At 37.1% G+C, this 27,062-nt stretch overlaps 1 protein-coding gene across 1 annotated transcript in view; it reads right to left on the reverse strand.

Annotated features, from left to right (window-relative positions):
• Positions 1-1,086: 1,086 nt before the first annotated feature.
• The window catches only part of si:ch211-180a12.2 (uncharacterized), a 35,616-nt gene continuing 9,640 nt past the window's right edge, over positions 1,087-27,062 (reverse strand). The window contains exons 5-13 of the mRNA XM_056469490.1: positions 26,843-26,953; positions 26,515-26,676; positions 18,747-19,037; positions 15,665-15,715; positions 15,322-15,579; positions 13,176-13,526; positions 8,047-8,301; positions 2,926-3,180; positions 1,087-1,538 (exon numbers count right to left, since the gene is read on the reverse strand). Coding sequence (XP_056325465.1) covers positions 1,513-1,538; positions 2,926-3,180; positions 8,047-8,301; positions 13,176-13,526; positions 15,322-15,579; positions 15,665-15,715; positions 18,747-19,037; positions 26,515-26,676; positions 26,843-26,953 — 1,760 coding nt within the window. The 3' untranslated portion in view covers positions 1,087-1,512. The remainder of the gene's footprint in view (positions 1,539-2,925; positions 3,181-8,046; positions 8,302-13,175; positions 13,527-15,321; positions 15,580-15,664; positions 15,716-18,746; positions 19,038-26,514; positions 26,677-26,842; positions 26,954-27,062) is intronic.

Raw genomic sequence — 27,062 nt, forward strand, 5'->3', positions numbered from 1 at the left:
AACCCAAGATCCCCAAATTATCAATGCAGTGACTCACGACCCCCAATATCCTCTGAGGTGGTGATAAACACATAAACCTTGTACACAATGGTGCACACATACCAACAGGCCCAAGCCTTCTAAAATCATTTAATTTTGAAGATTGCCACTTGGAGACCATCCTCCATGTTCAGTTGTGGCCTGTATTTATTTTTAATGTACATGAGTGTCGTAAACATGTCAGAAAGTTTAACCTGGCGCCATAAAATCAATGGGTTGCCATGTCTTTAATATAACGTAATCAACACGGGGGTCTTTTTATTTGCATGTTGTTGTTTTTTAAAGTTTTAACTATTACGTACTATACACTACCTGACAAAAGTCTTGTCGCCTATCCAAGTTTTGTAAACAACACATAATAACTTGACTTCTAGTTGATCATTTGGTATCAGAAGTGGCTTATATGAAAGACAAAGGCCTCTAGATTACGCTTATTCTACCAAGATACGATATGATCATGCCTTGATTTTTAATTATTTAATTAGGACAGTAAGGTCTGACCTTGCTTAGACTAAAGTCTTGTCACTGAACAGAAATAATGTCCAGTATAGAATATAAAGTCATGCTGCAGTGGAAACAGAATGAATATTGTGTCTGACTCCATCATGAGCTTGGAGGACTGCATCTTTACATCTCTGCAATGACTCAAATCACTGATTAATAAAGTCATCTGGAATGGTGAAGAAAGCCTTCTTGCGGGACTCCCAGAGTTCATCAAGATTCTTTGGGTTCATCTTCAATGCCTCCATCTTACCCCAGGCATGCTCAATAATGTTCATATCTGGTGACTGGGCTGGCCAATCCTGGAGCACTTTGACCTTCTTTGCTTTCAGGAACTTTGATATGGAGGCTGAAGTATGAGAAGGAGTTAATTGCTTAATAAAATTAATCTGTTTTTGGAAATCACCAAGCGCCCCACAGGGGGATCCCGACCTCCACTTTGGTAACCACTGCCATAGACAACACTAACGGTGCCTTCTTTCTCACATAGGGTTTTTTTTTAAAGACACACGACAACTTGATTTGAAATAGTTTATTAAATAACAGTTTATTAACTGATAGCAAGTAATTATTAAAACATGTGAAATTAATAGGCTACTACAACATTCTGCATCATACAGTAAATTACAGTAAATAAAAAACAATCTAAAATAAACTTAATAAATATGTATGAATGCACAAGTGCTGTGGTTGAGGTTTAATGTCTATAAGTCTTCTTAGTGATGAACAACACTAGTCTCGAAGCCTTCTTTCTCACACACTCTTTTTTAAAGACACATGACAGCTTTATTTTTAAGGTTAATTTTATTTTTAATCACAACTGCTGACCGTCTAACATGAACACATATGTGATTAGTAGAAAAAGTGAGAGAATAAATAAATATAACAGCAAAACTTAAGTGTAAAGAATCATGTGCTCAAAGTTGTATGGGTGTACAGAGATGCGAGATTTCAAAATAATCTTGATGTCCGTCAAGATGACGCTTCCTCTGCCGGCTCTGCAAAACACAAAACTGAGAAGTAAACTTGACCTTCTGATCCAGGCTGCTGATTGCATCTCATTTGAGTGAAGGCTACATATTAGTCAATAATACATATCATATTAGTCAATAATATTCTATTTCTAAAGGGTGCATGTGAAATGTTTGGTTTTGGAGCATTGTCATGTTAAACACAAGCGAGTCTCAAGTTAAAATGTTCCACACATGTGATTACTCCTGTTAAGCTTATTTTTCACTTAGGGTGTACATTATCGACTTCACACATATGTCATATGCACATCCTGTACCTTATTATTAAGAAACCGACACATTATTTACCTGTTTTTAAGAGGGAAGTGGAATTATTAATGCAAAAACATGCATTTGTCCTTTATTTTGCATTGAATGCACAATACGTTTGATTTTTTAAATATTAATATTAAAAAACACTAGAGCAATGTTAAATATTTTGCTGACTTGGGCACTTATATTATCTCAGAAGTTTCGAAGAATGTTCAAATCCAGAGAAATAAGCTATTTTAACTAGTGAGATGGAGTGTGTGGTGTGTGTTAATGCTAATGACGTTAGCATTTCCGGTTTAGCTTTATAGAAAACAGGGAAACAGCAAAGATGCTTTAATATGTTGTGTGTTTTATCAGACGGAGTTATTACACAAAGTTAAAATGTATTTAGTCTGACAAAACAGCACTGCTTCTCCACATGATCACGAGTGGAAAAACAGGAAGTGGTGGACTGAGGCATAATAAAAGCTCTGATGTTTTTGTCTCATGTGTTTCTCATCAGTAGTTTCTTCAGTGCTTTTGTTTAATTTTCAGCCTTACTCTGCTGTATATATGATAATAAATCCATAAACATGATTTCTGGATGGTTTCTATGATGTAATGATGACCACAATTCCCATAATTCCACACACAGTCACTGTATAATCAAACTATGCCTTTGTTTGTTGTGAATGGACGCCCTCTAGTGGTGAATTTGCATACTGTTCCATTAAGGGTATTCATTTCATCATTTTACATGACATTGGGTGTTCAGAAGCATGTAAAAAATGCTGGGTTCCTCACAATTCCTTCATGTTGTCCCAACACAAATCAATTAAGTCAACTTAATTGTTTTATGTTTAATCCACTTAAATTTGCAAAGACAATTAAGTTTAAATATCAAGAATTGTGTTGCTTTAGCTCATTTTTAATAAGTAATTTGAACAAGTCTGAGTGTAGAGGATTGCCCTCATATGTTGGGTCTTGCATTTTGCAAGTTACACACACACACACACACACACACACACACACACACACACACACACACACACACACACACACACACACACACACACACACACACACACACATCTTATACCTCAGCAAGCATGTATTGATTTACCTGTCCAGCTAAGGTACGCAGGCAAGTGTAGTGCAGGATGCGTGATCTCAACAGTCACTCTCAGACGCTCCCTCTTCTCTTTCCTTAGTCTCACAGTGTTTATATGGGATGGATGCACGTCCTCATTCTCATCATTCTCTTTCATGTGTTCATTCAGCTCAGGCTGTTTCTCCTCTTGTACTGATTTCAGTCCATCCACGCATTCATTCACCTTCTCATATTCTGTACTGCATTCCACACTAGGCGGCCTGATTTCTGTAGAATAAGCCAGAACATTATTTTCAAGACTTTTAGATGATACTGGATATTGAGAAACATTTAGATTGCTGAAACTGTTCGCTTGATGGCAAGTAATCAAAAACTAAGACTAAAACTGTTGATCAAATATCATTATAGTTAACAAAAAAAAAAATAACAACAACAACAACAAAAAAGAAAAGCTAAAACTAAATTACAATTAAGCAATTAATTAATTAATTAATAATTAATTAATTAAGTGATTACAATTATGACCAAAATAATTGTGATTATGATTTTTCCCATAATCGAACAGCCCTATTACAACATCTCCTAACAACACGTGACGCAAGAATATTCTAGCAACAAGCAATTTGGCTGTCTGCAACAAATACTGATGCGAACACCAAATCGGCAACCGAACACAACAGAAATGTTTAAATACAGTGGGGAAAATAAGTATTGAACTGATTCAAAAAATCAGAAAAATTAATTATGTGTAATAAGAATGGAATGACACAAGGAGAAAGTGCTGAACTATTGAACTGTATTTAATACTTTATATAAAAGGCTTTTTTGGTGCTGCAGCTTAAAGACGCCTCTCATATGGAGAATGAAGTCACATGCATTGCTCAGACATGAGTTTTTCACAGACTTCAACAGAATGTAAAAAATCTTGATGCTTCCGTGGGTCTCGTCTATCAAATCTGAGCTTTAATTTCGGAGTATTTTCTATTGGATTTAGATCAGGTGATCGGCTGGGCCTATCTACAGCTTGATTTTATTTCTCTGAAATCATTTGAGAGTCTCCTCGGCTGTGTTTTGGATCATTGTCTTGCTGAAATGTCCACCCTGGTTTCATCGTCATCATCCTGCTAATGTAGATGTTGGACTGAAGCAGCTAATATTAATTTACAATGACGAAGGGCAGAGGGTTGCTGAAGAACCACTGCGAGATTTCAGCTGCTGTCTGAGCTTTCACAGCCTTTCTACACCTTCCTTTCTTCATGTGTTCAATACTCTTTCCCTGCGTCTTTGATTTTATGCATAACTTAATTTGTAAACTAATTCGATTTGTTTTCTTTGCATATTTGGATTTTGTTGGTTGTTACCAACATTTGATGAAAATTTCAAGTCAGCTGCTTCTTTGTAAATATGTTTTCTAATAAGCGTTCAATACTTATTTTCCCCGCTGTACCAGTCAATAATTTAAATACCAGCTAATTTACCCCGACTAAATGGTAGAGGGTTATAATGTAATTAGTACAATATTTAATCTATTACTTTATTAAAAGTACATTGGTTGAATGACTGATGTTGTTGGTTTGTCACAGTTGTGACTTTCGTTTTCAAAACGTTTGAGAGATATTTATTTTTCAAGATCTGAGGTGAACTATCTGCTGCGTCTTTCTGCAGTATGACAATAAATGTCACATTAAATGATGTTCAAACTAACATTGGTAGCATTTAACATTGAATAAAGCAAAATTGAACAGGCTTCTAAACAAAAAACTATTTCTATATCCTCCTGAGACACCGTCCACCGACTTGTGTCCTCTGTAGTGAACATTGCGTTTTCATGAATTTTATTTGAGCCCATACGTTGTTAATTTTTGGTTGGATTTCTGCTTTTTAATTAGAATCAATCTTTTGCCGAGTTTTCATCTTTGTTTTAAAAATGTTTTATTTGGTTTTCTTTACATTTAACAGATCATTACACAAAGAGTACTTTTTAATCAATTTATTACTTCTGTTGGCAAAATTCAGTATACACAATAGCAAATTCAGTGATTGCAAGCCATTATTTATTATTTTGAAGTCAGAATTTAAGCTGTATATAAAAACTATTTGTAATCTGAGAAATAAGAAAGCTGTTAAGTGTATTAATGTATGCAAACATTTACGTTTTTACTTAATTAAAAAAAATTTATCTTTGTCTTCTTTTTCCTTGTTTGTTGTCATCCCCTGGAATTCTCTAATTGTTGTTAATTTTGTATCGTTCAATAAAAAAAATAAAATTAAATCAAAAAAAAGAATTTTAATTCAATTGTTTTAGCTATTCTGTCAAGTACTATTGTACTGTTTAGAGGACATCATGGGCTTTCTATTGATATGTCATTTGATTGGCTGGCATGCTAGGAACCACTTCTTACACTGCATCCAAAATGGCTGACATACAAACAAGCACATTTTATGGGAAGGAGAGAGGCATGTAAAATTGAGCTTTTTAAATGTTTTTTCCTATTATTCTTACATATATATATATATATATATATATATATATATATATATATATATATATATATTTGTTTATTAAAGTGTGAGGAACAATACATTTAGCTTTCAAAGCTGTTAACTTGTTTGTGTTTTAAAATATCATCCTTTTTAAATGTCCACTATAGTGGACACCAGGACCATCTTAATGTTGTTAATGACTGCATGTTGTAGGAGGCAGAACTGAAGCAGAGAGGATTCTTTATAAGATACTTGAGGGAGACTCTGATTTAGAGTCTGACAATCAAAAAATTAGAGACAATTAGAGAATGACAATCGGTTTTAAATCACTTTTATGTTCAATTTGTTTTGGATTAACATCACTTTTTGTTTTGTTTTTTTGAGTTCGGCTCTCTTTCAGAATAAACTGTTTCCGGAATTTCAGTACAAAAGGACAAAACGGCTTTTGTTTTGTTTTTGTTACATTAAAGGGCACATAGTTAACCTCTTTTTTATGATTTAATATTAATATTCTGGTTCTTCTGAGTGTGCCAGTTTAGGTTCAGTTTAAAACACAATTCAGATTTTTTTATTATGATGCGTTACAAAGTGTCATGTTGGGGGCGTGTCCACAGTTCGCTGATTTATGGGTGTGTTGCTTCGCATGTAAATTAGTTTCGGCTTCCCGCCCAACGTAACAAGGGGGCGGGGCCATGAGCTCACCCGCTCTGCGTTTGCAACAGAGTCTGACAGGCAGACTGCGAGGAGCTTGAGTAAGAGGATCAGCATTCAGTCGTACGTGTATGACTCGGACACAGACCAAGCAGAGAGTACAAAATCATTTGTGTCTTTGTACAGTTTTACAGCCAACTGTGTGCTAGTTTCAAGTGCCGAGCTTGTACACAGAAACTAATAACCACACACACTGAATTAACTTTGACTGAGGCACTGGATGCACCGCTCGAAGCCGCAACACGGCACACCAGACACTCTCTGTGGCGCGGCAGATACATGAAGTGTCCCGAATCGTCGCGCCACGCATTTTTAAATTCTAAACAAAGGTTTCTGCAGCGGTCCGCGGCGCCCAGCCGTCGACTTGAGTGTACCCTGATAGAAACCTATGTTTAGTATTCTAAAACGCATGCTAGTTAAGATCACAGGGAGCTTCTGGGATCGCGAGAAATGCAAACGGCTGAAGTATAAGGTAGACTCAATGAGAAGTACACATGTTTGCAAACCTACCTAAAGATACAACCAATAATTCAGATTAGAGCGATAATGTGGAGAATATTGATCTTGTGTTGAGCCCAATAAGCCCTGCATCTAAAAATAGAGCTAGCGTGTTCCTTTAGTGATATCGCTTCGACTCACGCTGAAAATGGCGGACGTGAATCAACAAACTGAGGATATGATGACGCGCCTGTCAATCAATATTGGTGGGCGGGGGGACCGCTCTCCTACGTAAAGTTGCGGTCGGTTTGAAAACAGCTCCAATTGGTCCACCGTTTTTTATGTTGTTAAATTGAAAAAAAAGCACTGGGTGTGTTTATATCACCCAAATATGACGGTCTATACACCATACATGCACATATGTCTGTCCAAACAGCTTGAAAAGTAGATTTTTTACCAGAGGTGCCCTTTAATATTGGATTATTATCCCTTTACAGCCATATCTGTACAGTTTTGTTGTCTGAGTTTGGTGGTCGTTTTGAACTAAAATGGTCCTGTGGTCCACTACAGTGGACATGCTTTTTTATTATTAAAAATAAAAAACAAAATGTAAAAACTCTAATTTTTTTAAACCCAATGGATGTAGGAAATCACTGAATAAAAGAAAAAAAATTCTATGGGTCTCAGGAGGATATAAACGTTGATTGTGTTCTGCCAAAAAAGTAAATCAGGCGTTTTAACTATATATAATCTTTAATATGAAGAAGTTCATATTGTTATGTTTAAGTCGCTTTATATGGTTTTGGGTTCAGTGTCTGTTCAAACACTTCCATTTTCCCTCGGCTTATTCCCTTATTTGTCAGGGGTCGCCACAGCGGAATGAACCGCCAACTATTCCATCATATGTTTTAAGCAGCGGATGCCCTTCCAACTCCAACCCAGTACTGGGAAACACCCATACACTCTTGCATTCAGACACACACTTACACACTATGGCCAATTTAGTTCATGCATGTCTTTGGACTGTGGGGGAAACAGGAGCACATGAAGGAAACCCACACAAACACAGGGAGAACATGCAAACTCCACACAGAAATGCCAACTGTCTCAGCCGGGACTCGAACCAGCGACCTTCTTGCTGTGAGGCAACAGTGATAACCACTGAGCCACCGTGCTGACCTGTTCAAACAATTATCTTATTTTATTAATAAGAGGTTGGCACTAGATTTAAGAGTTAATTTAAGCTGTACAAATCACTAAACTGATGTTTGTCCTGTTTCTGAAACGAAATATATAAAAACTAAATAGAAATGTGTTCGCAAAATAAAAATGAAACTTAATCGAACAAAACCATTAATGAACCTAACTAAAACTAAACTTTAAATCTTTAAATAACATTTATATTTAAATTATAAGAGTATTAAATAATGAAAACTAAACACAAAACTATAACAACCCTTCTTTCCATCGTGTTGTTGTAATAAATATTGCTGTACATACTACGTGCATGTCCTCTGCGACTCTCGCTGTCCTGTCGTCCTGTAGACCTCACCAAAGCACAAATGCTCTTGAGCTCCAGCTTCCCCTCATTGTTTTCTCTCTCTCTCTCTTTTGACTGAAGCTTGGAGAGAGTCGAGCCGCCAGCTGCCCAGAGCACTTCAGCCGAGGGCTTTCCTCCACAGAGAACAATGGAGAAAACTCCCACACCATCACTGCTCCAGTGAACAGACAGAGATGGAGGGATCGATGGAGCCACTGATAAACAAAACGGAGATAGACAAAAGTGAGAACAAGTTAAAGGAAAATAGGCTCATTTTACTTTACTACACTGTAAAATTAAAGTCAAGATAACAAACAGTTTTATTTTGCTTTAACTTATTTTAATAAGTTAATCGGGTTAACTAAATTTGTTAAGTTATATAAAGTTTAACTATTATTTTTAGTCCGTTTGATGGATGCAACTTGAGATGACTAGAAAGCTAATTTGATTCAACTAAAACATTTAAGGCAGCAAATTTTTTACTACTTGAGTTTTACCATTTTCGAATCCATTCACCCAATCTCTGTGTCTGGCGGGAGCACTTTTAGCTTAGCTTAGCATAGATCATTGAATTGGATTAGACCATTAGCATCTCACTCAAAAATAACCAGAGTTTTGATAATTTCATTATTATTGCCATGCCCAAAAGTGAAAATATAGGAAATAAGTTAGAAGGGATTGTCAGAGAAATTTTGATAACAGTTTTTAACACATTGCTAACATGATTTATCAAGTTAATAACATGATTTAGCACAATGCTGGCATGACTTAAAAGAAAATAGGCTCATTTTACAACACACCGAGCGTTAAACAGTTGAGTTTTACCATTTATATATCCATTCAGCCAATCTTTGGGTCTGGCAGGAGCACTTTTAGCTTAGCTTAGCATAGATCATTGATTCGGATTAAACCATTAGCATCTCACTCAAAAATAACCAGAGTTTTGATCATTTTCATGCCCAAAAGTGAAAATAAGGGAAATAAGTTAGAAGGGAATGTCAGAGAAATTTGATAATAGCTTTTAACACATTGCTAACATGATTTATCAAGTTAATAACGTGATTTAGCACACTGCTAACATGACTTTAAATAAAATAGGCTCATTTTACAACACACCTAGCGCTAAACAGGTGAGTTTTACTATTTTTATACCCATTCAGCCAATTTTTGGGTCTTGCAGAAGCACTTTTAGCTTAGCTTAGCATAGATCATTGAATCGGATTATAAGCATCTCGCTAAAAAAATAAACAGAGTTTTGATTATTTTCTTATTATTGCCATGCCCAAAAGTGAAAATAAGGGAAATAAGTTTGAAGGAAATGTCAGAGAAATTGATAAAAGCTTTTAAAACATTGCTAACATTTAGCAAGCTAATAACATATGTTAGCACACTGCTAACATGATGTAAAAGAATGGCTCATTTTACAACACACCTAGAGTTATACAGTTGAGTTTTGCTATTTTTGAATCCATTCAAAAGCACTTTTAGCTTAGCTTAGCATAGATCATTGAATCGGATTAGACCATTAGCATATCACTCAAAAAAAAAGATCACAGCACCTGAAAATAGTCCAGCACCTTCTGAAGCTATGGCAGCAAAGTTTCTTGATTATTATGCCAAAATGAGAGCATAGTTCCTATAGCCATATCAGCCTAGAACATAGGAACTTTTCATTTTCTGTTAGTTTTACTACACAATGTAACTACAGAAGAGTCAAGCTTGTTAGGAAACAACAAAACTCTTTGGTCAGTTTTTGAGTGATATGCTAATGGTCTAATCTGATTCAATGATCTATGCTAAGCTAAGCTAAAAGTGCTTCTGCCAGACACTGAGATCAGCTTAACGTATTCAAAAACAATAAAACTGTACAGTTTAAGTCTAGGGGAGTTGTAAAATGAGCCTATTTATTTAGATGGAGTGCAGAGTTTGCAAGTTCAATGCACCCTCAATGCATTTGTAAATTTGTTTTGAGTATGTTGCTATGTGGTTGCTAGGTGATCATGTCAAAATTGCTCGTAATCTTGATCAGATCACAAGCCAAGACACCTCGCTGTTTCCACTTGGCAATAACAAGTTCAAATGTGTCTCTTCTGAAAAATATAAAGAGGATATGGATGACAATCAGTATTCTGATCATAATCTGCCTTTTGTTTTGTTAAAAACAACAATAAAGCAAGTAGGAACACATTGTTTAGTTGTGCGTTCACATCCCATAATGATCACGTTAGATCAGCAGATGGAGAATAGGTGATCTTTTGTGACTTTTCAGATGCATTCGACCAGCAAACCCGATAAAATCTGCTTTCTAACTAAGTCTGGAAGCAGCTAAAGTTTACATGCTAAAATCTCTACTGTTTACAGCAGTACTTTAGCATTGTTAAAATGAGTAAATATACGCCTTAAAGGGATAGTTCACCCAAAAATAAAATCTCTGTCCTCATTTACTCCTTTGATTAAAACCTATTTGAGTTTCCTCTGTTAAACACAAAAGCAGATAGTTTGAAAAATGCTGGTTGATGGCACCCATTGATTTATATTATTTTTATTTTATTAATAGTATTTTTCCCCTGCTCTGGAAGTCAATAGGTGCCATTAACCAACATTTTTCAAAATATCACCAGAAGAAATAAACTTATAAAGATTTAAAGAACTGTCCCTTAAATACCATTTTCAATCATGACCCTAGATATGTTTTTGGCTGCTTCTTTTTAACATCTTGCATCATGCATAAAATTAAATTATTAATAATGCTCGTGACTTCTTAAACCACACGACTGACATACCTTTAGAAGTCATAATTGGAAATAAACCAGCTAATCTCTACATGAATGCTTTTAAATGTCTTTTTGAGAAGAGAAACAGCCACGCTTATTTTTTGGTGGTAACTGGTCAGTTAGATATTTATAAATTAAGCTTATTTTAAATAATACACTAAAAGGAATAGTTCACTCTAACATGTAAACTCATTCGTTTTCCTTCCGTTTACTCCCTTATTTATCAGGTGTAGCCACAGCGAAATGAACCGCCAACTATTCCAGCATATGTTTCACACAGTGGATGCCTTTACAGCCGCAACCCAGTATTGAGAAACACCCATACACACTCATTCACACACACACACACTCATACACTACAGCCAATTTCATCATTCATTAATTTTCTTTTCGGCTTAGTCCCTTTATTAATCTGGGGTCGTCACAGCGGAATGAACCGCCAACTTATACAGCATATGTTTTACACAGCGGATGCCCTTCCAGCTGCAACCCATCTGTGGGAAACATCCATACACATTCATTCACACTCATACACTATGGACAATTTAGCCTACCCAATTCACCTGTACCATACGTCTTTGGACTGTGGGGGAAACCGGAGCACCCGGAGGAAACCCACGCCAACTCCACACAGAAATGCCAACTGACCCAGCCGAGGCTCGAACCAGCGACCTTCTTGCTGTGAGGTGACTGCACTACCTACTGCGCCACTGCGTCGCCTTACAGCCAATTTAGTCCATCCAATTTACTTATACCGCATGTCTTAATAATCAGGGGAAAGTTTTACGTAGCTCCATACTCCACACAATAGATTAAATTTAAATGATTTGGACTTACTAATAAATTTAAAACAAATTGCACTTATTGATGATATTATTGCATAAATCTGGTTTTTATAAATTATTAATTAATTAAATATCAATCACATTATGTTTCTTAGTTCAGCTATTTTAAAAGCATGTAATCCAAATGGATGGAAATTTTATAGGCAATCAGAATACATAAAATATAAATATTTTTATGAGTGTGTAAGTCGCTTCAACATCTGCTAAATGTATAAATGTGAAAAGAGCTGATTTTTTCAACACATTTCTAAATATAATAGTTTTAATAACTCATTTCTAATAACTGATTTATTTTATCTTTGTCATGATGACAGTAAATAATATTTGACTAGATATTTTTTAAGATACTAGTATTCAGCTTAAAGTGACATTTAAAGTCTTAACTAGGTTAATTAGGCAGGTTAGGGTACTTAGGCAAGTTATTGTTAGGCAAGTTAGTTATTAACCTCAAGGCAAGTTATTTATTAACCTTAAAATGGTTTTAAAAAAAATTCAAACTGCTTTTATTCTAGCCGAAATAAAACAAATAAGACTTTCTCCAGAAGAAAAAATATTATAGGAAATACTGTGAAAAATTCCTGAATCTGTTAAACATCATCTGGGAAATATTTGATGACCCCAAAGTCCACATACCAGGCCCTGATCTTATCAGTATCTGCCTTTGGAGTCAGTATGGATTTTCTTGAGTCAAAAATACATGTTTTGTCATGTAAACAAACGCATATAATAATTTAGCCTCTTACAATGAGGAGAAAAAATATTCACAGGAGAGCATAGGCGGAGGGTGAACAAACTCCAGGGTGAGGCTAAGATATGCGCTTCCCTTTAATGCATTTAAAAAGATTTGCGACCGACCGAGAAGAGGTTTCAACAATAGCACCGCCTATCAACAAACGTCATTTATATTCAACACGCACAGTAAATTATTTTTATTATTATTACTTTTATTTGAAAATCTAATTAAAATTATTCTGTTCATCAAGGCGGCATTTATTAAATATGAAAAATTAATTGTTAAATAATCTTATTTATTAAATATTTATTACTTACTGTATGCAGTTTCAAATTAAATTAGTACTCTCTGTTGCTTTTATTACGATTACCAATAATAATGATAATAATAAAGTAATAATAATAATAATAGAGTGTGGTTTGGTTGGTTTGGTTTTCAGAGCAGCTGCTAACTCCAGTAATAAACAGCGCTCATCAGTGCAACGTGAGGGGTTGGGCAGTTCCATTTTTTGTGCGGAGGGGGACTTTAAATTTGATTGACAAACTTACAATAGCTAAAGTGTTAATCATCAACATTAAACTACATTCATATTCCGCCATATTACACCCGTTACATGTTTTCAATGCAGTTTTTTTCTTTGCTGCTATCTCCGTGGCCTTCCCCAGCCTTACACACGCTCCGCCTATGCAGGAGAGCGAATAATTTTGACTTCGACTGTATATTATTTTTTAATTTACCGGCGTGAGTATTTCTCCAGACTCTGTCCACAGGCTTCAGGAGGCAGCAGTGTGAAACTCTGCAGATGATCTGGCCTCCTCTCGTCGTCTCATTCGCGTCTTTAAGTAAAGCTTTAGCTCGAAATGTCCTGGGCAGAGTTTGCAGCGGCCCCCAGACCTCAGCTCCATCTTTGATTTCCTCTTCGCTGTCGTCTCCATCCTCAATCTCGTTCCCTCTCAAATGCAGCCATTTGATGGAGATTTCCGGAGGGTAGAAACCAGTTATTTCACAGGCGAGGGTCAAACGCCCCTCCATAGCAGATGCAACAGGACAGGAGAGGATTTCTGAAATACTAGGCTGTTTTATGAATCCTAAAAAGAAAAATAATGTTATTTATATATTAAAAACATATTTAAATTAAATTTAATTTAATTTCATTTGCAAAAATTCTTCAAAAATAAACGGTACAATAGGCCACGTTATTGTTTATTCATTCTTAATAACTGATCAACCCCTGTGTTTATAATGCAGCATCACATTAGTAGTGGATCCATCAGTTAAGCTTGCATTAGCTGACAGTAAACTGTTCAGGACCTGAATCAAACCGGTTATGACACCTTTCACAGTGGAGCATTGAAATGATACATCCAGTCTCTCTTCAGCTCTGAGCTGCTTACCAATTCTACGCTCCCTCCACCTACCCAATCTCCTCCTAGCTCACTTCTGATGTCAGTTCATACAGTAGTGTTAGCCAAGTATGTGGTAATCAGTCTTATTTCTCTGGCATTTACATGAGCTTGCAGCTGCTTTTTCTACTCCGTACATCCATGCCACATGGAGTTTCGCCCAGAACAGAACTATCCCGCCGACACTAACTGCATTGCTTAATATGCACTCTCTGGCCACTTTATTAGGTACACCTGTCCAACTGCACGTTAACAGAAGAAGACCACACCTGTCAGCTAAGAACGGGAAACTGAGGCTACAATTCACACAGGCTCACCAAAATTGGACAATATAAGACTGGAAAAACGTCTTGTCTGATGACTCTCGATTTCTGCTGCCACATTCGGATGGTCAGGTCAGAATTTGGCGTTAGCAACATGAAAGCATGAATCCATCCTGCCTTGAATCAACATTTCAGGCTGGTGGTAGTAGTGTAATGGTGTGGGGGATATTTTCTTGGCACACTTTGGGCCCATTAGTACCGAATTGAGCATTGTATCAACGCCACAGCCTACCTAAGTATTGTTGCTGGCCATGTCCATCCCTTTATGACCACAGTGTACCCATCTTCTGATGGCTACTTCCAGCAGGATAACACACCATGTCATAAAGCGCGAATCATCTCAGACTGGTTTCTTGAACATGACAATGAGTTCACTGTACTCAAATGGCCTCCACAGTCACCAGATCTCAATCCAATAGAGCACCTTTGGGATGTGTTGAAACGGGAGATTTGCATCGAGCCGACAAATCTGCAGCAACTGTGTGATGCTATCATGTTAATACAGAGCAAAATCTCAGAGGAATATTTCCAATACCTTGTTGAATCTATGCCACAAAGGATTAATGCAGTTCTGAAGACAAAAGGGCGCCCAAACCGGTACTAGTAAGGTGTACCTAATAAAGTGGCCGGTGAGTAAATATATATATTTATGTATTATGACGAAAGTGATCCTGTTCATTATGATGTAGACTAAACACATCTATTGTTTTTTTAACGTAAACACATACTCGACGGATGTGCATGATCGTTGCGCTTAAGTATTTGTTAAGAACGAGTTAATAATAAGTCCCCTCTAAGTAAAGTCATGACATAATGATACATAAACAGGCCAGGAGTTCACGTTGGTCTTTCAATTAATTTTCTTTCTCATAGAGCGGGTTACATTTAGTTGAAACTGAAGTGTTAATCAATACATTCATTAACAAACATGAACCAACAAGTAATTAAGGTAGTCCTTATTCACGTGACTCACTATGTAGTTAAAATTAGTTTTTGATTAGCGAATGCCTTAACTTATAATCAGTTCATAAATAAGTACATTTCGTTTACACATTAGAACATCCTTATTCATGTACTGTTATTACAAAGTGTTACCAAAAATTTAACTACTGATGCATTTTATCCCATCAAGTAAGACATTAGATGTTTTCCTCTACCTCTAGTCTGGCGTGTGATTGGCTGTTTGAGGGCCGTGTGGTGAACGGTGACCCACACTCTGGTTTCTCCTCTTTCCAGCTCTGCTTTGGGCAGCCGGCACTGACTCATGGCTGAGAAGAAGCCTTCAGCGTCGGGCCGAGGCGCTGCCAGCGCCTGCGGCATGGACACAGGGCTCAGCTCGCCTCCCTCACAGAACCAGCGGAACGTGATGATGTCTGGATGAAAATGAGACGCATGTGCTGCCATTGTCACAACACCTGAGGACAAGAGCCGTTACTGTATTATCTTTACGTAAGGATGCATTTCTATCATTTGAATGTGTGTGCTGTATGAGATCGATACCTCCTTCCTCATTGGGCTCCGAAAACTGGATCTCTGAAACTTCAGGTGGTGCTAGACAAAGAGGGAATACTAACTTCATAAACAAACTGATATTAGAGATTTGTTTTACAGTCTAAAAGAGAACAAAAAGACTTTAAACAGGAAGAAGGAGGTGTAAGCAATAGGGCAGGAGTCACCAATCTCGGTCCTGGAGGGCCGGTGTCCCTGCAGAGTTTAGCTCCAACTTGCCTTAACACACCTGCCTGGATGTTTCAAGTATACCTAGTAAGACCTTGATTAGCTTGTTCAGGTGTGTTTGATTAGAGTTGGAGCTAAACTCTGTGGGGCACCGGCCCTCCAGGAACAAGATTGGTGACCCCTGCAATAGGGTGATCCCTCACCAAGATTGGGTCAACATATATGGGTCAAATTTCATGCTAAAAAAAAATTTAGTTAATAAAATACTGGTTAATTTGCGCACCCAAAAATGTAAAATTTGATGTTATTTATTATAAATTCACTAATATACTGCATTTGAGAGTCAAATTAGTGGCAAGTAATTAGGCAAGTCATTGTATAACAGTGGTTTGTTCTGTAGACAATAGAAATCAAGTATTATTTAAGGGGGCTAATGATATTGATCCTAAAATGGTTGTAAAATAATTAAAAACTGCTTTTATTTTAGCCGAAATAAAACAAACAAGACTTTCTCCAGAAGAAAAAATATTATAGGAAATACTGTCAAAAATTCCTTGCTCTATTAAACATAATTTGGGAAATATTTAAGAAATAAAAAAATAAAAATTCACTGCCTGAGCTGAGCATGATTAAATCAACAGCAAATTAAAAACTTTCCTTTTTTTTAAGTTCACAAATCTTTTTATTTTAATATATGATCATAGAAATACTTACAGTTTATGAGCAATACATTATAAAATATTACTTCTTTTAATTTATTATTATTTAAATTAGTAAAACCATTGTATTAAACTCTATAATAGTAATGTATATCACCCTTTAGACTAAGGGGAAGTTACAAACAGTAAGTACCTTTTCCAAAGTACGTCCACAAATTAGAGTAAATGACATTATTCTAATGAACTGTTTAGAAAATAGAATAAAAGTGTTATTTTAATAAACCGTCAACAGAAATAAGCATACAACAGTTTTTTCACTGGGTTCTGGCACTGGTATTTTTTCAAACAGCACACGTTTTTAGTTTTTGTATCTTCATTTCTGAGAGTAAAGAAAGTAATGTGTAATAATACATGCTTTGGCAATGAAGGATGCTTGATTTAATTTCACAAAAATCTTAAACATTATTTTGAAAGATAATCCGAGTAACTTTAGAAAAATCTTATTTATGAATATGTATCACACTCATCCATTCATTCATTTTCTTTTCGGCTTAGTCACTTTATTAATCCGGGGTTGCCACAGCGGAATGAACCGCCAACTTATACAGCATATGTTTTACACAGCGGATGCCCTTCCAGCTGCAACCCATCTCTGGGAAACATCCATACACACTTATTCACACTCATACACTGTGGACAATTTAGCTTACCCAATTCAGCTGTACCGCATATCTTTGGGCTGTGGGGGAAATTGGAGCACCCGGAGGAAACCCACACGAACGCAGGGAGAACATGCAAACTTCACACAGAAACGCCAACTGACCCAGCCGAGGCTCGAACCAGTGACCTTCTTGCTTTGAGACAACAGCACTACCTACTGTGCCACTGCGTCTCCTGTATCATCCTTCATTCAGCTATTCATTTTCCTTTGGCTTAGTCTCTTATTTATCAGGGGTCACAGCCGAATAAATCGCCAACTATCCCGATATATGTTTTACGCAGAGTCGTTCCAGCCTCAACCCTTTACAGGGAAACACCCATACACTCTCACATTCACACACTACAGCTAATTTAGTTCATCCAATTCACCTATAGCGCATGTCTTTGGACTGTGGGGGAAACCGGAGCACCCAAATTATCCAAGTTGCTTTTCATAAAATCCTATAGTATTATACGCGTACATTACAGTATTAAACATATATATATATATATATATATATATATATATATATATATAACGATTTAATTTACAGCACACTCTAAAACTACTGGGTTGTTTTGGGTTCATTTTATCAATTAAATTAAATTTTTTAAACCAGTAGCTGGGTTTGTCCTGATTTTACCGCAATGTTGGGTTAATACAACACAGACATTTAAAACTAAGGGTGACACGGTGGCTCAGTGGTTAGCACTATCGTCTCACAGCAAGAAGATCACTGGTTTACTGGGTCAGTTGGCATTTCTGTGTGGAGTTTGCATGTTTTCCCTGTGTTCGCGTTGGTTCTCCGGTTTCCCCTACAGTCCAAAGACATGTGGTACAGGTGAATTGGGTAGCTAAATTGTCTATAGTGTATGAGTGTGTATGGATGATTCCCAGAGATGGGTTGCAGCTGGAAGGGCATCTGCTGTGTAAAACATATGCTGGATAAATTGGCGGTTCATTCCGCTGTGGCGACCCCAGATTAGTAAAGCGATTAAGCCAAAAAGAAAATGAATAAATGAATTTAAAAGGGTGACACAGTGGCTCAGTGGTTAGCACTATCGCCTTACAGCAAGAAGGTCACTGGTTCGAGTCCAAGCTGGGCAGTTGGCATTTCTGTGTGGAGTTTGTATGTTCTCCCCGTGTTCGCGTGGGTTTCCTCCGGGTGCTCCTGTTTCCCCCACAAGTCCAAAGACATGCGCTTTAGGTGAATTGGGTAGGCTAAATTGTCCGTATGTGTGTGAATGAGAGTGTATAGGTGTTTCCCAGTACTGAGTTGCAGCTGGAAGGGCATCTAGTGTGTAAAACAGTGGCAGTTCATTTCACTGTGGCGACCCCTGATGAATAAAGAGACTAAGCTGAAAGATAATGAATGAACGATGAATTTAAAAATAAAAACTACACTTATTTACCTTGTATGTTTAGAATTTTTTTTGTAATTGTTGAATTTTAAGTTAGCATCTTGCTCTGATCAGTTGAATTTGAACACATCTTCTCAACTCCTAAACACCAGCTTTTCAAAATGACACCAAAAGATTTCTCTCACCTAGAATAGTGAACTTTTCGGACACTCTCTCAGCCACAATCTTGTCTTTGCCTTTATACGAGACTTGGCATTTGAAGACTGAGCCCTTGTGAACGGGCAGGCTCGGAATAAATGTGACGGAAGAGAACAGTTGCTTGTTTGAGTTGGAGGACGAGCGCAGTGGCATCTGCGTGTGTAGTTTGTAATATCCCGAAGCACTAGATGGCAGCAGAGGGTTCTTCTCAGACGACACAGACACATGAGAGTTGCGGGAAGTGTAAGACGCAGAGCGAAAAGCACCATATTTCTTCTCTGATAGATAGAGAGAGAGAGAGAGAGAGAGAGAGAGAGAGAGAGACTTTGACTTTCACAACACCTTTAATGAAACATTAAAATTCTTTGAATACATCATCCAAAAAGTTATAAAATATTCCTTTTTTTTTTTTTTTTTTTTTTTTTAGTTTTTAAGAAAAACGAACATTTTACCAATTAAACACCAATTTTCCTGAATCACACACAGTCACCAAAACCCCTCCAATACCCCATTTCCATTCAAAATACAGAATATTATTGACATGTTTGTAATATGTATATTCAATCACCACTCGCGACTCCACTAGAGATTTAAACAGAGTAATTATGTTTACATTTTCACCAGAATTTTTACATTGATGAGATTTTAAAATCACAAGTTTAGCTTGTCCAATTAAGAAATTGATAAGTGTGCATTTTTGCTGACAAGACTTCTTGTATCTGCAACCAAAAATGAATAGACTATTAGAAAAAATAAAGCCTAATCTTACAATCATGTTCTCTAATAGTTCAAGCAATGGTTTAAGTCTGACACATTCACAGAACATATGAAAGACATTGTCGAGAAGGTTACAAAAAGGACATACTGGTTGAACAGTCTCATTAATCTTGGACACAAAAGAATTTGAGGCTATAATACAATGTAGTATTCTCCACTGAATGTCTCCACATCTTTTGGAGGTAGGAGGCTTATAAAATAACCTCCAAGATGGATGGATATCAGTGGAAACAGAAAGCCAAGACCTCCATTTAGTGTCCGGTCTTTGCAACAACTGACCCAATTGTGAAATTTTCACACACATATGGTATAACACCTTTTTCTCAATGCAATTAAAATCCAATGCACCATACCCTTTCAGCAATTTTATCTGGTTATTCTCATCAGATTCCCAATCTTTAAAAACAACTTTAAGTACAGGAAAAGACCTATGGATAAAACCACACCGTAGAACATTATTAATAAAATCAGTAAAACTCTGTGGAAAAGCTGCCCTAATATTCTTCATTAGACCTTCTACGATTCTTAATGAATTTATCCCAGTTTGACTGGCAATTACATGTGCTGGTTTCCATTGGCCATCATTTAAATCAATCAGATCGATGACTTTTGTTAAGCCAGCAGTCAGACATTTAGTAATTAAAGAAGATGGCACATTGTCTAACTGAAAAAGTGGATTGAAAAAAAGAGGTTCTAAAACACCATAATGGTCATCTTCATGTCTCAAAATTTTAAAACAACTCCAAAACTTGATCAATCCCAAATAAAACCTAAAAGGCAATGATTGCACTTTTTCCAGGAGATTCTTCTGCATTAAAAACAACTGTTTTTCTATACCGAATCCACCAATTTTCTGCAGTATATATGATCCAAATACAACCCAAGGCTCAGGTTCAGAATTGTACAAAAGCTTTTGTAGTGACTGTAGCCTCATTGCCAAAACCTTGGACTCTAGGTGTATTAGCCCTTGACCACCCTCTGCCACAGGTAGATAAAGGACACCTGGAGGAAGCCAGTGGTAGCCATCCCAAAAAAAATTAACAAATGCCTTTTGTACTCCAGAAAGTAATTCTTTTGGCGGATCCAAAACAGTAAATTTGTGCCATAGCATAGAAGCTGCTAAATTATTAACGACCAAACATCTCCCTCTAAAGGAGAGGTGTGGAAGAATCCATCGCCACTTAAGAATTCTTAAAATTACCTTGTCTGCTAACCCTTGCCAGTTCTTATCTGTATATTCGTTTGTCCCAAAATATATTCCAAGGATTCTGAACCCATCTTTGGCCCAGCTACATTGCTGAGGTAAACTAGGTGGTCCTGCATCCTGCCAGTCACCCAACAATAAGGATGTACATTTCTCCCAATTAATACGTGCTGATGATGCTTGCTGATACGTGTTTAAAGAAGAAGTTAAAATCGAAACATCTTTTGAATCTTTTATAACTACTGTTACATCGTCAGCATAAGCTGTAAGTTTGACTGAAGGGTTATTAGGAATATTAAAACCGCTCAGTTGCCTCCTGAGTGATATTAGTAAAGGTTCAATAGAAATTGCATATAAAAGACCAGAAAGAGGACACCCTTGCCTTATTCCTCTAGTTACGGGAAAAGGCCTGGTTAATGAACCATTTATCTTCAGCATGCTAAAAATTCTATTATTTAACATCTTAACGAGAGACACAAAATAAGAGCCAAAACCAAAAGCTTCTAGCGTTTTAAATAAATACTGGTGATCAACTCTGTCAAAAGCTTTTTCTTGATCCAAAGAAAGGAACCCAATGTCTATGTTGTGCATTTTGGCCACAGTAATCATATCTCTTATCAAGAAGAGATTATCAAAAATTGTCCTTTTCGGAACACAAAAAGTTTGGTCCATGTGAATAACTGAGGCCATATATTGCTTAAGTCTATTGGTGAGAGATTTAGATAATATTTTAAAATCAACACATATTAGTGATACTGGCCGCCAGTTCTTTAAACATCCAAGGTCTCCTTTTTTAGGGATCAGAGTCAGAATAGCCCTTCTACTGCTCAGAGGAAGGGTGCCTTGATGAATGCATTCAAGAAAGACTTCATACATGTCCTGACCTAATAGTTCCCAGAACGCCTTAAAAAATTCCGCTGTAAGTCCATCCAGACCGGGAGACTTCCCCGAACACATTTCTTGGACAGCTTGCGAAAGCTCTCCAAAAGTCAAAGGCTTATCCAAGTCATTTTGTTCTTCTTCTGATAATTTTGATACCTCCTTTAACAGTGAGTTGACTGCTGTGTCGTCACATAACTCTGAACAGTATAAATCCTCATAAAATGAAAGGGCATAAGATTGAATCTCCTGTTGATCAGTTATCACTCCCCCTCCTGGAATTTTCAGCTGATGAAGACTTTTCTGTTCCCTTGGTTTCTTTTCAAGTCCAAAAAAGAAAGATGTGGGAGCATCCATATCATTCAGTTGTGCAAACCTGGTTCTCAGAAAGGCATCCTTTCCTTTTTCTTCCAACAGATTCTTTAAAAGAAGTTTATCGTTTGCAACAGAGTCAGTAAAAGTTGAGTTGTTGGTACAGTCACTGCTTTGCCCAAGTATAGCTTGTTCGAGGGACCTCATTCTTGTTTTGAGCATTCCAGCATTATGGGCAGTGTACTGCTGACAAAAAGACTTAATTTGTGTTTTTCCAACATCCCACCATTGACTCAGTGACTGAAAATGACTTCTCTCCTCTCTCCAAGCTTTCCAGAAAAGATTGAAAGAGTGAATAAAAGTGCAGTCCTGCAATAATCTATTATTAAAACGCCAATGTGATTTAAAAGGCTTAGAAAGAGAGACTGATACAACAACTGATACAAAGTGATGATCAGACAGGAAAGATGGTGCAATCGAGCTATTAAAAAACCTACCTCTAGTGCCCTTTTCAACATAAAACCGATCAAGTCTTGCCCCTGACAAATTATTTGAATTATTTTTTAACCATGTGTACTGTCTGACTCCAGGAAAAGCTTCCCTCCACACATCAACTAACTTATGTTCATTAATTATTTTTTTTAAACACTCAGCAGAAGAATTATGAGGTTCATTGTGATTCCTGTCCAGATGTGAATCAATAGTGCAATTAAAATCCCCTCCAATTACAATCATATTACCCCGAGGACACTGTAATATGGCATCAGAAAGTATTTTAAAGAAAGAAAGACGGTCATGACCAACAGTTGGTGCATAAACATTAATAAAAGAGAAATAGGCATCTCCTATAACAATATCAGCCCTCAATATACGACCAGGTATTATTTCTATTGCATTTGACTGCATACTGACATGTGGGGAAAAAAGAAATGCTACACCAGCACTAAGGTTTGTGCCATGGCTTAGTAAAACATTTCCCTTCCACCCACTATACCACTGTGCCTGATTTTGATGGTCTGTATGCGTTTCTTGCAAGAAAATAACATCAGCCTTTTTGAGCCGTAGATAATCAAATAAAGCAACTCTCTTTTTGGTGCTCCGACAACCGTTAACATTAAAAGTCGCAATGTTTAAGGTTGTCATGGCAAAAAGAATGCAAATAATAAAATATATAATCTTACACATTAGTCCTGTTTGTTTTTTCTCAATCCAAATTATCAATCATTTTTTTAACAGTAGTGACATGTTTCCTTAATCGGAATCTTTTAAGTTTATCGAGCTCATCCAATGATGCTTTTCTCATTGCTACAGCACAGGATTCCACAAACAGTTGTAAATCTGGGAAATACTTCTCTATTTTTGGCCTTCGTTGATTAAAGGTTTCATCAAGAAAACTGTTAAGTTCTTGTACTGTGTAATAAGATGGTTTTATTTGCGAATTGCGTCTTTTTTCAACACGACTTTCTTTTATATTGTCATTAACAAGATCCATCACATATGATTCTTCACTATCATAATTAATGTCAATGGACTGAGCCTCACCACTCTCGGACAGTTGATCAGCTTCAGCCAGTACCAGGCCATCAGTCTCTCGCGAGTCGCGAGGCTTCCCGTCTTCCCCGAGCCCGTTCAGCTCTGCGGGGTGCTCCGGTTCATCACTGTTTCCAGCAGCAGCGGTTCCACCGCTCGCCGCGCTGCGCACTTCAGCGCATACATCAGTGTTCACCGAACACTCTCCTGCAGTCTCATTCGCTGCATCCACTTTCAGACTTTCATCGTCTTTTAACAATGAATCTGAATCAGCCCGTTGGTCAGTGTCGTTATTGTCATTCTGATTTTCATTTTCTGTGCCAACTTGCTCCGCGATTGCGGTCGGCTCAGTCTCATTCACATTTATATTTTGGTTTGTCATCTTATTATTTGTACATCTCAATTTTGTATGACCATAAACCCCACAAGAGAAGCATTTCATTGACTCAGTGCTGATAAAAATTGTGTAATCTTTACCGGCCAGAGTCAATTTTGCAGAGACGTCCAAGTGTTGGAATTCAGCATTTAAAATGATAGCAGTTTGGCGTCTAAAAGACATAATGTGTTTTAATTCTGGGTTTTTTACCCCAAGTGGGATCATTTTAATTGGCATCACAATTTTGCCATAGCGGCTAAGTAGCCGCTCGAGTGATTCATTCGAGATGAATGGAGGCACATTAGAGAGAGTTACTTTTTTTGAAGGGCTCGACAGTGGTAACACGGGTAAAAAAGTATCGCCAACAGACAGTCCGGCCTCAACTAAGTGATGAACCATAGACTCTTCCTTCAAAAACACAACAACTGCCTTGTTCATTCTGGATGCCGATAATATATTCCTGGCGCCTATTTCTGCGCTTATAGCTGTCAAACAGTCCTCAATGGTGATTGATTCATCCGGTAAACATTTACAACCATGTCGGGCTGTTAAAGAAGCAAACCCATCTGAATCTGCCGGCATGTTCTCGACCTCTAGATGATTAAATGTTATAAACTAAATCTCACTTGTAGAAAAAGAGAAGAGAAAATGAATGAAAACTCACTCAAACAAGCCGCCAGTCGCTCAAACACTCACGCAGCCCTCCCAGCTACCCCGTACATCCGCACATGCGCGCACACGCAGAGAGAGAGAGAGAGAGAGAGAGAGAGACAGTCAATGAATGATTATGCAGGTTAATTATTTGCACAAGTTAATAAATATCCCATGTGTAAAACCACCACTTTCATATCTACAAGAGCTGTAACTGTTATCTGCATTTGATTTGTCCAGTGTAGAAACATTGCATTTAATCTCCATTACAAGCGTGAGGTGATTAAACAGTTCTAGATGACATAACAGTCGCATTTCTTTTACTCAAATTCATGGAAATATTCTCACAGCACTTGCAGTTGCTAATTAAAGTGACTTAAAAAAGTAACCCAGCAGGCACATGACGTCAACATGATCAACATCAGCAACATGATGTCTGATAGACGTACTCCAAACGTCGTGGGGACGTTGCATTTTGTTTGGAAATTAAAATCAGGTTGATGTCAGAACCCAATGTCATGTTGACGTCAATGTCCTACCTAAAATCAACGTCAAATGATGTTTCAGCTTGACGTTGTGTGGACGTTACCACTATGACGTCTATCAGATGTTGATTTTGGTTGCCATACCTGTCAAATGTTGGCCTGACGTTAGATTTTGGTCACTTTCCAACTTAAAATCAACAATATATCTCAAATATTTCACATTGTTGTTGGACGTCAAAATAAAAGTTGTCCTTAGATGCTGGATAGACATTGAATTTTGATCACCTGACGTCACAACCTAAATCTAACCTAATATTAATGTCTTATGACGTGTACCTGCTGGGAAATCTACAGCTGATGTCCTCACCCTCAGGTCATTTAAGATGTTGGTGTTTTGTTGATGTTGCATCTGTGGTTCTTGGTGAATTGTATAATGCAAGTCAATGGTCACATGTTTTTGGGTTTACAAATAAACCCATACGACCATATCACCATGCAATACTAGGCACAATGCAAGTGTTTTTTGTTGTTGCTAGTTTCAGCCTGGTGCAGGTATTATTTTCACATCCTGCACCGCATTGTTTAAATAGCAAATGCATTTATGCTCATTTGTGTGCCCATTGGCATGCTGAACCGAAAAAAAGGTGTGTTAAGGTGCATTGTTGGCTATTTTAAGGCAGGTCTTAAAAAAGGTCTAAAGTCAATGGCCCAGTTTTTTTATTTTTAGAGTGATGGGTATTCCTTAAACTCACATACATGTTGCTTATTACACATACAGGGATGAGCAGCAGCACATACATATGTCTAAATATGAAAAATTACAGGATAAAAATGTAAAAGATTGTCTTTACAAATATAAAAGCCACCTGCTTAATCAGCTTAGGGGGCTTTGGTGGAATCCAGTTAGATGGTCTGTAGATCTATTTCCTCATAGTGAAGCACACAGTCCTCCATGCAACAAATGCATCATGGCATGACTGCTACTCTCTCTTAGGGAATGGGAGATGTGGCTCTCATTGGTTTAATGCATATTATGTCAAAAACACATTTATATCTCATTAAGGGAATAAGGACAACCCTTTTAGATCATCCGTCTGACACGCCGACAGTTTTTACTATCCTTAAAATAGCGAAAGTGGAATTGCACATCCCAGACCTGCGCTTTAGACTACAGGCTTAGATTGTTAATGTAGAGACCCTATAAACAGGTCCAAATCAGTTTCTCTGGCTCCTCTACACTCTTATGAAGCAAAACTATCGGTCTGTGCAAGAAATTGAACAATATTTATAATATTATAAGCTTTAAGGAACTGTATGCCCTGGCTCTGCATTAAAGCTAATACTATTGTAAATAATGTGTGGTGGTCATGAGTGGTCATTTTATTTCATAAGACCTCTGATTATCATTAGGAGCAGGTAAAGAAAATCTACTTTAATGTTCTACTTAAGAATTATGTCAATTTCAATGATCCGAGGGAAGTAGATTTTCAAATACTGTCCCTTTAATAGGAGAATGCATAATGAAATTGGGTGGCTGATACCTTTGTGTGAAGTGTCTGTGATGGGAATGTCATTCAGAAACCATGTCGTTTGTACTCTTTCTGCCAGCCTGCCTTCCACACTGATGGTGACTCTACCTTTTTTACCCACAACCACCCTAGGTGGCAGAACGATTGCTGAGATGTTTAGAGACTTCAACTTCTCTGAGAGAGAGAGAGGTAAAATTGTTAGCATTTCATTCAGCTCAGTGATCTCCAGCTAGAAACTATGCTGAGCTGAGCAAATATTAAAAAGATGATTAGTGATAATAACAAAAAAAAAAACTTTCTAGTGGTATCTTTGAAGTCACTGGTGTGTGATCAAACTTACCGTCTCTTCTTTTCCAAGAAAACCCAAAGCAAAGCAGGAAAACAAGTGTGAGTGAAATGATCATCATCGCTACCGAAGCCTTGGCTGATTTGTTCAGACCTGGGTTTTGCACTGGAAGAGGTCAGAGCAGTAAAATGTACATTTTGCATATCATTACACACCACAAGTCAAATTGTGACAATTTAAATAGATTAAAGTTGTTTTATTTTATTTCAGGTAA

This window comes from Danio aesculapii, chromosome 12 (genome assembly GCF_903798145.1).
Source record: "Danio aesculapii chromosome 12, fDanAes4.1, whole genome shotgun sequence".
In the NCBI taxonomy this organism is placed as follows: domain Eukaryota; kingdom Metazoa; phylum Chordata; class Actinopteri; order Cypriniformes; family Danionidae; genus Danio; species Danio aesculapii.